General features: G+C 41.5%; 1 protein-coding gene across 3 annotated transcripts in view; it reads right to left on the reverse strand.

Moving 5' to 3' along the window:
* The window catches only part of ptprsa (protein tyrosine phosphatase receptor type Sa), a 223,589-nt gene that overhangs the window by 96,849 nt on the left and 111,540 nt on the right, over nt 1–15,200 (reverse strand). For all 3 annotated transcript variants that reach the window (XM_041039589.1, XM_041039590.1, XM_041039588.1), the window contains one exon: nt 13,333–13,474. In XM_041039589.1, coding sequence (XP_040895523.1) covers nt 13,333–13,474 — 142 coding nt within the window. The remainder of the gene's footprint in view (nt 1–13,332; nt 13,475–15,200) is intronic.

Here is a 15,200-nt window from a genome sequence, read left to right on the forward strand (position 1 = left end):
ACAAAGCAAGACAGAGGAACAGTGATCCAGGGGCAGAGAAGAATAGCAACACAGGGGAAATCTAATCACAGTGTCTCTGGGCCCAGCACCGATAGCCCTCTCTGGATAGCTATCTCAGCCGAATAATGGTTATTATACGGCCAGCACTCAACCCCTACGCCCCTGCTCTGTTCCCGGAAAGATGTCAGATGTCCCATTGGTATTCTCCACAGCTAGCACATCTAGCCACCAAGGGCAACATTTACATCCAAATCTCCAAAAATACAGCCCAAGAGAAACAGACTGAAAGCCAAGATGAGAGAAAGGAAGAGGGGCAGAGGGAAGAAGTGACAGCACAGGAAAGGAGGACAGAAAGAGACAGAAAGATTGAAAAAGTGAGGGACATAGAAAGTAAGGCAGAAGTTTGCAGCACTGCTTATTGTCCTCTGGCAAACGCTACCACAGCATGCGGTGCAGGACTGCCAGGCTCTGCAAGAGCTTCTTCCCACAGGCCGTCAGATTCTACGATTTTAAAATACAAACATACACAAACTCTACCAGGCTGTCAGAGCTGCCTTGCACACACAAGGTCTGACTGAATACATATATTCAGCTCTCAATGCTGATATTATGTGATCATATATTTTATATACTTTATTGCTTTACTTCAGTGTTTACTTAGTGTCATATTGTGCAATAATGCAGTTATGTCCTACTTTGTCTTACTTATGTCAATCACCTGCATATTGAGCTAGGAGGGATGCAGTTTTGTTCTGCTGTGTAATCGTAATTATATGGTCTGAAGGTCTGAATGACACTAAAGTGCACTGCAAATTTAGTTTGCTGGATCAACTTCCTGGCCATATGAAGACCCCACAGGTTAAACCACAGGGTAAACCAAGCAGTTTACTTGAGAATTTGTATGTACTATATGTGTCTTTATATGTGCTGTATATGCAGATAGCATGGATGTCCTGTAAGCAGGAGGACACAGGCTGGATTTCCATAGCTCTAGTAGTTCCATTTAATTGCCTTTGAGTCTTTCTTTTTGTGTGTAAATTTAAAGTGGCTAAATGGGTAAATGGCTAAAATGAAAATATGTGAGAGTCACAGGGACGTTAGTCTGGCATACAGAATGACCGTTCTGACCGTTGGTGACTCGCAAATTCTTTCCACACCACCTCCAATTCTGAACAGAGCCCATATTAGGCCATGCTCACAAAGCTATCATCACCACTGAGTTAAACAGCAACTAGAGAGCCAGACAATGATAGCAGCCAAGATATTCTGGAGAACAAATGGTAGCAAATGGTAGCAACCACCACAGGTAGCAGCTCTGATCACAGTTTTGTCAAACGTGAAAGCCAAAAGAATAAAGGAAGAGAGGACCAGCATTAGGCAGGAAACAATTTTTTACCCTTAGGCTGAACAGGGTAATAATATATAGCATTAGGGCATAATTTTCTTTCCATTACAGGCAAAAAAGGAGACCAAGGTCTTGTCCATAAAACATCAGAGGCTGCTATAATTTAGAGAACACGAGGCTTCCAAATAACGTCTGCAAAGTAGATGGCACATATTCTATAGAAAAACACAGTTTTTTACGAGTCCTTTGTGTTGCTAGTGTTAACGTTAATTAACTTATTACCAAAGTTTTTTGAAGACTAAAGAAAATAATTGCTCCCTGAAATTTTTATCTCTTATTATTATTGTTGCAGATTTCAAACCCAGTCCCTATAAACTCACACACCACTTCGCTGATAAAAATTTCAAATAAACGCACCACAGCTGCAGTCACATATTTTCTGGGACAGCGATAAACCAGCATTTCTGAGAGTGAATAAAATTTGATTTATGCATTGCATGTACTTAGCTTATTAAGATAATGATACTAGCCTGAGTTGCTGCAACTAATGTCTATACAGAGTCCCATTGCCTTCCTTGTGGTTGAAGTGTACAGTTCAAAACATTAGACATGTAAGTAATCTGCAATCTCATATAAACCTGATGTGAGTAATGATGGGTCCTTTTTTCTTATTAATTTATCTTTCTTTTTTAAATTTAGACAAATTGCAAGATCAACTTTCGATATTCTTTAGTTTGAGTGATTTTTAATTACTTTATTGAAGCACGTTTTTCAGCTGATGAGAAAGCTTTCTGGCAAGTTTCTCCTCAAGGTTCAACTATGTTGGCTGGCACACTGTCCTTGTCCTGCCAATGATTTTAAATGCTGGAGCTCAGGGTCCAGTCTTCGATAGAAAAACGTACAATACAGGCTGTTTCCCTGATGTGGTGAGCCACCGTGATAGACACAGCACAGACAAGAGAGAGGAGTAATTGCCTAGGACAGCTCCAAAGATCCCCTGCCTGTGAGGAGAAGAGGTGGAGTGAAAAAAAAAAACATAAAAGGAAAAAAAAATTCTGTTTACCCATCTCAGCTGGTGGAAGTTTATTGAGTCCCCCCCCCTCTCTCTCTGTCTTGTCAGGCTCCTGAGGTGTCTGGGGTAAGACAGGAGAACTCCAGGGGAGACAGGAGATGAGGCCGGGGCCATTAAAGGAAGTGCCTCACCATAGAGAAACGTCAACCAGTCAGGTCTGGTTTAGTGGTGGGTAGTGTGTGTGTGTGTGTTTCTGTAAGTGTGTATATTCACGTGTGGGCTCTGTGGGCACCTTGAAACCTGACGTCAGTTTGCCACACTGTGTGAGTGGCAGGGCTGCTGTACAAGCCTTTTAAAATGTGGACTTCTTCTGTTGCTTAATTGTTATAGAGTTGGTCAAGTGTATAACAATTAAGTTGTTCAAGGCCATGCTGGTCTTAGACATACAAATGTTGGCATATATTCACACCGTATAGTACATAACCCTAACCCTACTGTGAGTGAGCCAACATCTGGTTGCATAACAGGCATAAGTTTGGGGTGTATTTTATACAACTTCTTTAAATAACTTAAGTGGCTCAGATCCTGTCAGATTATGTAAGTAGGCAGCATAATTTTATGTCATACCAAATTAATGATGACACTGATGAGAAAGCGTGCTGCAGGGTGCTTTGACAGCTCGCTGAGGTGCAACATTCCCCATAAGTTTGGCAACCAAGTTGGAATCATAAACTCCTTTCAAAAGCAAAGTAGTTATAAGTTTTAGAAGTTTTTATCATTTAAACAGTCTGTGTGCTAACTGAGAATATTCATCTTCCCTCATGTCAATATCTATGATCTATATGATCTATGTATGTATGTATGTATGTATGTAAAAATAGTAGTCATGAGTAGAAAATGAATTTTTTTTCCATATGGAAAACCTAAATGCCAAAATCCCTGGCCAAAACAACAATGGACTGAGAAGGCTGAGCTGCTGCACTGTGCCATTCTTGCCAAAGCAAATAATCTAACCCAAACAAATACCAAAGCCCAAACAAAGACAGTAGTTGCAAAAAGATTTGGAGGGAGGTGGATAGGTAGGGGTGCGGTGTGAGGCCATAGTCTTGGTGGGACATTAGCTTATGATAATTAAGCCACTAATGACAGGTTTGGAGGCATCTTTGGTGAGCAGAACAACAATTATGAATATGTGGTGGCTAGAAACGAGCAGAGCAGAGAGCCAGCGAGATGACTGCCTGGTAATTGCTTAATATTGCATCGAAATGTGGAGACAACAAGTGGACATGACAATGAGGGTCACAGAGAGACAGTTAGGCAGAGGATGACACCTTCACTTAGGTAAAATAAGTTGTTAAGTGTAGGATAAATAAGTTACTTAAAAAGATGACAAGACCGAGAGGTTGTGGGTAGAATGATGATAAGCTGCGTAACAAGCAGCACTGTTGAGAAGAAAAATGGACAGAAGACCTCAGCTGCAATTTCACCATCATTTCCTGCTGTAAAGGAGCACTTGACAGAGAAATTGGTGAGTGGTCAAACTCTCTCCTCTACAAAGAACCTGCAAAAAATGAATATAAAAGGGGAAAAACACACGCAATACATAGCGTACTAAATGAAAAAACACAATGTCCCCTTCGGCTGTAACAAGGCTTTAAGAAAACTCCAGGGATTTCAATGAAAGGATGTGACAGAAAATGTGGGTGTATGGGTTTGTGGGCAGAGGGTGTGACAGGGTCTAGTGCAACACATGTTAGATGTGGCATTGTCCTTTAAGGGCCAAGGAGCACAATGTTCTTTAAAAATGAGCAGCTGCTGTTAAATCCAGTTGGATCTGGGCTGCACTCCAGAACACAAGCTTTGTAATCACAAAGAAGTCCTGAATAGCATCTTCCAACTGGCCTCTCTCCGACTGCTATTTCCTTTACACTCTATTTGTCCCTCTGATAAGTACACCTTGTAACACACTGCAAGAGCTGCAATACTCTGACAATATTCATATGATAAAGTCTTTGGTTTTAGAAGATTTTAATATATTTCTTCTATTATGCATTGTGTTGCATGTCTTATTTGAAACTTAGTACATATTTTCCGGCATATAAGTCTACTCTTTCCTCTATTCAGCCCAAGCTGAGGTGTGACCTCCTGTCATAGAAGAAATAATAATAATCATGCTGTTCAGCTTTCCATCCAACTTTTACCACAGGTGGCGTATGCACGGCACTTGTGAAGCATGCAGGACTTTAAGTCATATCAACTTTGCCAATCCTGCAGGGCTCGCAGCACGACCTCTGTGTTGTACGACTTCAGTCACCTGGGCTGGTGGCTCATGTAAATGCATGAAGCTGGTGGTCCAGGCCATATCCCCTTGCTCTTCTTTATGCATGAGTTGGGCCATTCCAAAGGTCGCCACTCACACCGTTTCCACAGGAGCCACTTCTATCTCCCAACTCTCATTCTCTGCTCAGGTGTGGAACAAAAGGTGCTATCCTAGTGTAGATTGAATGGCTGATTTGCGTTCTGCACATTATTATTGCATTCTTATAGATTTTTTTTTACTGGATTCCACGGGTTACATTGTAAAGTGCGCACTGTTTCCAAATTTAATTATTATTATTAGTATTAATATTTTTGTTTTGCTGTCTTGTCATATTGATTAGACACCATTATGGGGCAAGTAAATTCCATATCCAGCTGTTGTGATCGTCCAACTGCACATTAATATTAACATGAATGTGCATGTACACATACTCTGACCAGCAATAACTACAGAATTGCAGAGAACTGATTTACATTTTCTCATTTATCCAACAAAACCATATGGGACCAAAATACTGGTGGATATTTAATGAAATACAATGACATGAAGTCATGAAGGAAGCTAGTGCTGCAGGAAACCTTTCACTGTGAACCAGATGCATGAAATCCAACTACTAATTTCAATCAAAGTTGAATTACATGTAGATTTCTACATGTTTCTGGAAATTTAAAAGCAACTTACTGTTTTATTTGAGGTTCTACACATGAAAGGTGGCTGTTTCATACCAAAAAAGAAACGCAGATTATGAAAAAGGTCTGAAACGGGAGGAACTGTCAGGGAATTTCCTACCATAGGCTGAATCACCGGGACAATAAAACAATACCTATCATTGTAAAAGCCTCTCAGAGACACTGATCTTTCAGTTTAGTCTACTCGCCACCTCATTGCTGTGACAAAGGATTCATTTATATAAACTTTCTAGCCAGTAATAAGCCAATCAGCCAAGCCCTAGCCCCTCGTCTGCTTCTTTTTTTCCCCTCCTTTTTACTCTACCCCAGTTCTGTATATTGGCTGTCTTGAGTGGCCAGGGTTGCTCTACTTCAGCAGGAATTATATGAAATTGATGGCGAAAGTTCAGGAGCCATCCACCCCTGGCTAGAGGCTAGCTCTTTCCACTTATCCTGGTCCATCAGCACCACCTCTTCTCTCTCTCCCTCTTTCTCCTTTATCTTTCTTGCTACCACTCAGCTTGTGTCCCTCGTCTTCATCCCCCAATCACACATGATTACTGCATTACAGGTTCTGAGGATCAAAGGATTCAGAGGCCATAAACTCGCATCTGAGTGAATTTCCTGTGGAGGGAACTTTTTTTTTAGAATTGAGAAAGACAGAGTGAGGGAGATGTAAGGATTGCAATGGTCTAGCAGGCATACAAATGCTAATACGTAAGCATGAAGTGGGGCTGGGGGAGGAAAGGTGAAAGGTGGGTAAGGACATATCTTACTGGACAGGAAGTACCAGAGTCATTGAAGGAGACTGAAGGGAGTATCTCTGAAGGAAAAACACAAACTTCTAAAGCCTCCAATAAGAGATCAGGGGCATGAGGGCCATCCACGAGGTCAACATCCGCCTATTGATTTGTTGTTTGCGCCAAGCCTGCCTTCTATTATACACCAATAACACCAATAAAAGCTAAAGAATCCTAAAACAGCAAGGAGTATCACCTCATGAGTACCACCACAGAAAACAAGAAATGTGCTGCACATGTAATTCTCCACAGATATAAGAGCCAGATAACAACCACAAAAAGAGAAGAACTACAATGGTATTGTTTTGTATGTTACTCCGATCGCGCGCACACAGTGAGAGTATATGGTTTACCATTTGCAAGTGAAAAAAATTGCTTGCTCTGGCTCGCTGATAACAGGTGCCTCATGCAAAAATGGGTTCAATGTGAGAAGGTAACCTCCGCCGACGGGTGTAGATCTTAACAGCACTAAATAAATGTATTATTTACTGGTGGAGGCTGTGAGTGCTGCTTGGGAAAGAGAACAGAATTGTTTGTCCAGGACAAGCTAGAGATAATGCAGTTGGCAAAAAATAAGTGAGAGAGTATATTAGCTCAGTGTGGACTTCGGCTAGTGTTTTAGTTTCCGTATCTATGAGAACAAGAGGGTCTGCTAGGGTCCTAGTGGCTTAAATTTTGACATCAGAGGGTGCACACGAGGCTCTGTACCGCCGTCTGTGCACCCTCCAATTTGCTGTAACCATGCGTGTTGCTATGCTATAAGGGCACCAACTGTGCATGAACTGGTAAACAGAAATAGACGCTGAATATGAATACAAGCTGTGTTAAGAGGTCAGTTTCTACCTGCAAACACCACTTCCTTGCAGCAGACAGAGCAGCTCTTCTTCTTGCGTGGATGTCACCATTTTGATTTTATTCGTAGTGTACATATGTGGAAAATGTCTTCCTGTAGATGCTGATCTACTGCACATGCATGGACGACGTCCTCCAAGAGGACTAGAAAGTAATAATTAGAATAACTACATGTCCGTGTTGCCCGCAAGGGAGTTTTATTGAGGCCATAGTTGCATGAGGTATGTCAGGGTCTAGGCTCCCTTCTCTCTTTTCAAGCTTTATCTCAGACATGCATGTAGGTGTCATGTTGTGCACACTTTCATCCAAATGGACAAAACAAAGCTAGCTACTGGCTAGTAGAAAAATGGAAATTGTGGAAAGCATACCAGCGGAACACATGCAGTCAAGATATATAAAAGCATTTCAAGTCAACATTTCAATCAAGTCGTGCAAGACTTGGAATGCTTTCTACCTCAAGGCTACAAGTATTCAGCTTGTCTCCACTGCTGCTCATTGTCTTGAACTCACAAGTTAAACAGAAATGAAATAGGATATGTGAATATTACCATTTCTTCTTTATCCATTTCTTTATTCCAGGACTTCAAATAAATATTTTTTTTTCTCTTTCTACTGCTTTGCTTTTCTACTCACCTTCCTGCCACTCTTTTCAACATTTTTTTCTCCTATATTTCTTGTTCACTCTACAGGTGTTGGAGACTTGTCGCAGAGGGCAAAGGTTACCTCAGAGGCAGGCGGACAGGAAGAGGAAAAACAGCCAGATCTGTTGCTGATACTGCCAAGCTTATTCTTCACTGTCTCATTACAAGGCAGCCACTGCCTGCCTGCTGGCTGGCTGACTCTCTCTTACTTTGTCTTCCTTTCTCTCCAGCACACAGACACACACACACACACACACACACACACAGAAAAAACAGACTTAAACACACCACAAACACTCAGCTGTCAACCACGCATTCTTACACACACATAGGGAAACAAAACTCTCTCTCACTCTCTCTCATACCCACACACCTGCTCATGTTTCACTATGTGTCTTATTAATTTTTCATCCAGCCTGCCTGATGTCCTGGACTCACCTTTTTTTCCCCAATAGAGAATAAACCCAATAAAATAACCATTCAACCCCTCAACACCAAAACAGCATCACATTAGCACTACTAAGAAAAACTGACCAGGAATATATAAATACATATACATATGCAAAAAGTAAGTTTTAGGAGAGAAGAGTTTGGTCATGAATGAACCTAAAGGGAATATTTCACAAATCTAAATGTGTGTTTGTGCTGGTGCTTGTTTGATACATACAGGGAATACTGATGAAATAAACAGTAAGAGGGAGAAATTTCTTTTTTTTCTTTCTTCCTATCATCTCTCTTTTCTCAAACTGTGTCTTCCTCTCTGTCTTAGCCCAGACAGACTTTTGAAACACAAATCAATTTTAAAATCGGATTGCATCACACACACAAAGCAAAATCTCACATTTCTTTACTTCTGTTCTTCCATACTTCTGCAATATGACCTTATTCAATCTTGCCTCTGTATTCTTCTCTTATTAGAGCTGAGTTACCATTCTAGTTTAACTACGCACAGACCGATGCATTTTCTTTTGCTGTACAAAAAGTCACATTAAAAACACATGCCAGCATGTTGTCAATAAAGAAGTCATTCCACAAATAAGTACATCTGTGTTATAGAATGCTACAGCTGTATAGCTCTATACGTCAATTTACGGCATGTGCTCCAGCCTACAGTGCTGTATCTGAGTTTGTATTTTCCTGCTTAAATTGTGGTAGATAGATAGTTGTGTCACACAAATACTGTACACAGAAATGATTCATCACCATACACTTTCTGGTGTCTATTGAAACAGGCTGCATTTTCTCTCTCAAACAACCAACCCACTGAGATAGAATGAAATAAGACAGGTAGAGACAGAATGAGAGAGCAACAATTGTGCAAGAGGCAGATGGAGAGGAGAGAGCCAAGACCGAAATGGTAGTGATACTGTTGAGAGATACAGAAAAAAAGAAAGGTAGATGGAGCAGAGAAAGCAAAGGTGAGATAGAATGTCTAAATGTTTGGCCTGGAACCACTTTTGGTTGAGAGGTTGATTGGACTCTGTCTATTTAACTTTCCCTCCAGTTCTTCTTCCCTCTTCCGCCTGTTCACTTTTTCCCCGTCTTATCTCACCCTTCTCCCATGATACACTGGGCTTGAGTGTCCATGTATCAAGATCCAAAATGCTGTTACCTGCTCCTTCCCAACAGAGCAGCCAATTAGCAGAGACCTACCTGAAATTTACCTGTCCCTTCTGTACCTTAGAACAAATAATCCTTAATAAGAAGGTGTCACCATAGGGAGAGGGGGAGGAAAGGGTAGGGTGGTGGGGGTGAGGGTAAAAAACAAAAAAAAAAAAAACAAAAAAAACAGGCTTTCAACAAGCAGAATGTGAGTGTGACCATGTGTGTGCGTGCATGTGTGTGTGTGTGTGTACGCATGCACAGGTGCACAGCTGCAAATAAAGGTCATGGCCATGTCTGCTACTACGCTGCAAGCATTCATATAAGGTGTATTGCATGTGCCTTTGTGTCTGTGTATCAGAGGTGAGTCTCTGCTGCCTGCTGGTTCAAATAGCCCAAAGATGAATGTTACTTCAAGAGAAAAACTGCAGCTCCATGGCTTCACCACTGAGGTTTAACTCAACCAACATGATTATTTCTGCCTCGAGAGCAGATCTGCCTTTCTCTGGTCTATCTCTGGTGTCTTTTCCCATCTGTTCGATGGGTTCTCCACACACAGGAATAGACACATCATATTTACAACTTTTTCAATGTTAAAAAAAAAAATAAAAAACAAAAAAACAAAAAACCTGAATATCAGATCAAATCTCATCAATCACAGTTTTTGCTTCTTGGGATGCCTCAGGGGAGAATCTATTTGCAACAGTAATCAAAGGGCTAAAGACTGTGGCAGTCTAAAAGACAAGCACACAAGGCAGGGTAACTCCCCATGATCTCTTCACAACAGCATGAGCTGCCAGTGTCCCAGTGGCAACGTTGCCTTCCTTTTGACACTCTAAACACTTGTCTGAAAAAAACAGGCAAATCCTAAAAACAGAAAAAAAATATAAATAAAAAAAAAAAAATAACGTCCCCATGACAAAGAAAGCAAGCTGCAAGTTGTGTCAGATCTCAAGAGTGTGCTTCATACGCTTGTCAGTCCCTCTCCAAGGACTCCCAGAGGACTGTGTGCAAGTCTTAGTGGAGCCAGATGGCCCCCATCTTAGGTATTCAGCTGAGGCAGTGGAGCAACAGCCAAGGAGGTGTCACAGTCGATGCTGAACGCACCCTGCCATTGCCACCAACACACACACACACACACACACAGTAGAGACAACAGAAGAGAAGGCGGGGTTCTGGCATTGTCCTAGTGTATAAAAAGGTTCTGGAGATGGGTTAGTCTGCGTATCTTTTGTATGAGTAAATGTCTGTGGATTTGTAAAGTATTTGTATTTTAGAATGTCTTTATCTTGGTATATGTAATGTGAATGTAAATTTTATAAATGTAAGGGTGTAGTCATGTGAATGCACATTGCCGATATGTGTGTATATCTTTGCTGTATGCGTGCATATCTTTACCAGTGCAGACAAGCATTACAGTGCGTGTGTGTGTGGTGAACACTGTGCTGTTGTTAATTTCCTTTCAAACTCCAAGCAGAGCCCACATGCTGTTATGGTAGATGAGTTCACAATAGGACAGAAAAAGCTAGTATACTGCACGCCTCTGTGTGTATATGTGTGCCAAAAAGTGACTATGAGTATAGTCTGCTGTCACTTTGAGTGAGGAATCTTTCTTGTTCTTACTAAAATGGCCAGTATTCACAGCCCTTTATGTGTCAGTGAGTTTCGTGATACGCAAGTGTGCGTCCATGCGATCATTAAAATGAAATATAAGCCATGCATGTTTGTTTAAATGTATGCTATTCTATGTGTTTGTATTTGTTAATATGAATATGTGGGTGAGTGTGTGCATGCAGCTGCATTTTCTTGCAAATGTGTGCCATGGCTTTCCGGCCAAGTCACCCATCGTGGCGACCCATTTTCTGCCTCTCCAGATCCCAGACCACAAACCCTCTGTTTACTGCGGATATGTCCCTTGTGCCTTGTCCCATATCCCATAATCCTTTGCCCCTGTTCCAAGAACCCATGTTTGCCTATTGTCCTCCTCACCTGTTCTACATTGCCAATCGTCCTCAACACCCCCTGTTGTCTCGCTTCATCTCTGGCCAACTTTTCTCCATCTTTTTTTTTTTTTATTCGTTCCTCTGGTTTGCTCCACTTCCATCTCTACTTGCATGTTCTCCCTACATTCACTCTCGTTCTTTTTCCCACTTTCTACCCTTTGTCTTTCTTCACCTTTCTCCATTCTCAATTTCTGCAAACTGAATTATATCTCAATTCTCTCATATTCCCTTTTTTCCCGCCTGCATCTTTCCCTGTCTCCTTCCTAATGCTGATGGGTTAATGCTGTGAGGCCTAATCTCATTAAAGATGGAAAACAGAGAGAAGGTACTGCTCCACTCCTCTGCCACTCATGTTGTACCTTCACCGCCCACTATCACGCTCTCATCCCTCTTTCAGTGTTGGGTCTTGCCTGGGCAGGAGTGCTGCTGTCTTCCTCTGGGCTCTTGAGGAAACTTGGTTGGGTTGATTCCAATAACTTTTCATCTTGCTTCTGCTGCTGTGGACCGCCCTGGGTTTGCCCTGTGCTCTTTTAATGCAGCTACGTACACTCACAACTACACGCACTGATGTGAACATGCCTGGGCTTATAGTTGTAAGGGGCCTCCTGGATTTCTCTCAGCTCTCAATAAATAAATTGGGCTCTGACTATGAATAACATCTGTGGATATTTAAAAAATTTAGCATTACCTAATGTATAGTTGAGAGCATGAAACAAATTATTCAGGCTGAGTGTCTCAGCTGAGCAGCCATTGTGTGTCCATTAGTAGCAAAAGTCCTTACGTACAGCACCAAACTGCTACCTGCTCACTCAGTGGACATCACTCCAGGCAAAGGCATGAGTAAAACTGTCTCAAATGTGAACACTGTAATTTCAAAACATACTATGTTTCAAAATGTATATCAAGTTCTGAAGGACACCTGAATCACTCACACGCCCCTAGCGCCCAACAACATGGTTCCAGGGTGGGGGGTTTGTTGCTAACAATAACTAACCCAGGATGCTGGGCCAGGCTTCCAGTCCCTGCTCCAACATGCATCTGACAGCCAGGAAGGCCTAGTTTGTGTGCTGCCAGCCAGCCAGCAATAGCTCAGCTTCATCCAACCCTGGAAACATGGCAGATGGCGGCAGGAGAGAACAGAAGAGAAGAGAGAAGACACTGGGCGCGTGTGTGTCTGTGTTTGTGAGGCAGACAGTGACAGGTAGAATGAGAGAGAAGAAAGCGGGACTGTGTGACCACATGCTTGTTTGTCTCTGATACCGTCCTCTGTGACCTCTACGCTAGAGCTAAATCAATGGTGTAATATCTTTGCTGAAACTAAACTAGCACCTATGGAAACCTCTCAATAAAGGTCCAAGAAGTTCAGCTATCACTGATTTCATCTACACATCTCATACTGTTTTGTTATTTTACACTTGTTTGCGTGTGAGACTGTGTGTGTGTGTGTGTGTGTCTGACACATCTGTCAGTCGATGTGCCCTAACTGTCTATGGGTGACCAATCAATCTTTTTCATTCAGGGATCCTATGAGTTTTCATCACGGGCAAATAGAGGTTCAGCTCTTACATGAATGGACAGCTGATTAGTGGCATCAAATTGATGGACCCTTGATAAGCAGCCTTCACACTGCCCATCTGCCCAAGTGAATATGAGCCTATTTTAGACTGTGAAGCGTCACCTGTACAAATCTTTTAAGAAATAATTGTATATTATCACATAAGGTAAAATACAAAGTCACTGTACGGTCACATACAAAGTAAAGTACAAATTAGAACATACATGACTCTAAAATATTGTTTAATATGTAAGGCTGCAAACAAATATCTGCAACAAATCCAGAACAACCCAGCTAATCAGCTCTTACAGCTGAAGTCAAAAAGGCTTACCAGACAAATAGCAGGGCACTTCCTGCAGAGATTTTAAGCTAAAACACTTCAAGGTTCAGCGCTCATTTACCAGCAAGTGCAGTTCAAAAACTCCAAGGCAAGATGTCATCATAAAAAAAAACCTGAGGAGCTCCTGGATGTCCACTTTAATGATTTATTTTATAGTTACCCCTCTGCACACTGTTTCATAATGCAGGACTCACCTCGGATGATGGACAGCTTGGCATTGACGGTGATCTCGCCCTCGCTGTTCTCAGCCACGCATTCGTAGATGTTCTCATCACGGGGCGCTCGGAGAGGCTGGATTCTGAGTACGGCGCCGGCACCCTCATCAAACTCAATGGTCTGTGGGGTAAGGAATAGGGTCAGGTTTGACAGCTGTGGGATTCCAGGAGCAATACTTCCACTTTCGACCTTAAGCAACCAGTGCTAACAATTTATTTGAAGATACAATGATTACAATGATCCAAAACCAAAGACATGCAATAGTGTGTTATCAAAAGCCTTTGGTACTCATAAATACAGAATTAAAAATAAACACAAACCCTCCCTCTCTCGCTCCGCACACACACTCCCACTCAATTCCAGTCCCATATCTTGATGTGTGATGTGCTTGATTTTGTGTGTTTTCATTTCTTGTTTTCATCTGTAATTATGCCCTTTGTTCTCTGTGGAGCCCTTTGTTTTGAACCTTGTTGAAAGCGCTTTTTAAAACAAAATCAGACTACACTCAGAACAAAATATGTGCTGAGAATACAGAGAATACTGACTCGCTCACAAAAATCATTATATTTAAGAGGAACTATGTAAATATTAACACGCTTTATGTTTGAAAAGATTTGAAAAGATACTTTTTGTGGCAAAATCAGAAATCTGAAAATCTTGGCGATTCACAGTAACTGGATAACATACTTTTATATTAACTCTCCAATATATATATAGTTAAAAGGGTTCTTTTTGTCGAATCTGTTTGTGTACACTGAGCTGTCAAATGTGTGCATCATTCAGGTATAACAAAAAACTTAACAGCATAAGTAATTATATTGCTTTAGTGCCAGTTTCCCTACTCAGACTAATTGACATCAGCCCCCTGATGTTTTGACTGCTGAGAACAATGGAGATTGTTAGTCCGGACTTGCCAATAACTTCACTTTTTAATTAATCAAAATAAATTTTAACAGGATCCTCATTACAAACAGTAGAACTACTTTAATAGTGACCTTTTAAATGCATCTTCATTTTTTAAATGCGATGCCAGTTGGTTGTGACTGACAGTGGATCAGTTCTGGCAAAGTAGTTTCAGAAACTAGCCACTAGCCAACATCTGAAAGGCCACAGGTTTGATCTCTTTGAAAACTAATATATCAACAGCCATGTATCCTACAGCAAGAAGATGAACCTCAAGAGTTGGGGTAAACAGGGTAAATGACTAGAATTTAAATGTCGGGATTTCTAAACCAATCACCCCTTTCTTTTAATATAAACAGTCATTTCCCAGTCTTATCGCGTTTGCTCTAATTTTGGATGGATGAAGTGTTAGAGAAGATGGTCAGTTTGTCTGTCAGTCTCACTGCAAACCTCCTGCTCCAATATCCTTCCTCAGAGGAGCTTACACCAAGGGTTCACTGTTGAGATATCTGAGCAAAGCATGACTTTGAGATACAAGTACAAGTCTTCAGCAGCCCCGCTGCTCCACTTCTGCACATCTCAGAGCTGAGCCATTAATTAGGCTAAAAACACTGCAGAGCACGGCATCACGATCGATATCAAAGCAGCTGTCTAGAGGGTAGAACAGAAAAAAAAAACCATAACTACTTCAAAACCCCTTTACAAATTTTTTATTTCATGCTAAACGGAGGAAAAGAAGCGTCCATTCTGGCGGGCTGTTTTACGCCCTTGGCTTTGTTTCCCACTTAGCATGCAAGAGAAAAGAACGTACAAACACTACTTGTCTTTTTATTTTGTCCTCCATTGAGATGCTGCTTTTCCCCCTGTTGATGTTGTTGTCATTTTTTGCTTTTTAGCCCCCTCCCCTGTGGTTGTCTTCATGCGGCAGTGCGTGTGTGTCTAT

The sequence above is a fragment of the Toxotes jaculatrix genome, chromosome 6, assembly GCF_017976425.1.
Source record: "Toxotes jaculatrix isolate fToxJac2 chromosome 6, fToxJac2.pri, whole genome shotgun sequence".
Classification (NCBI taxonomy): domain Eukaryota; kingdom Metazoa; phylum Chordata; class Actinopteri; family Toxotidae; genus Toxotes; species Toxotes jaculatrix.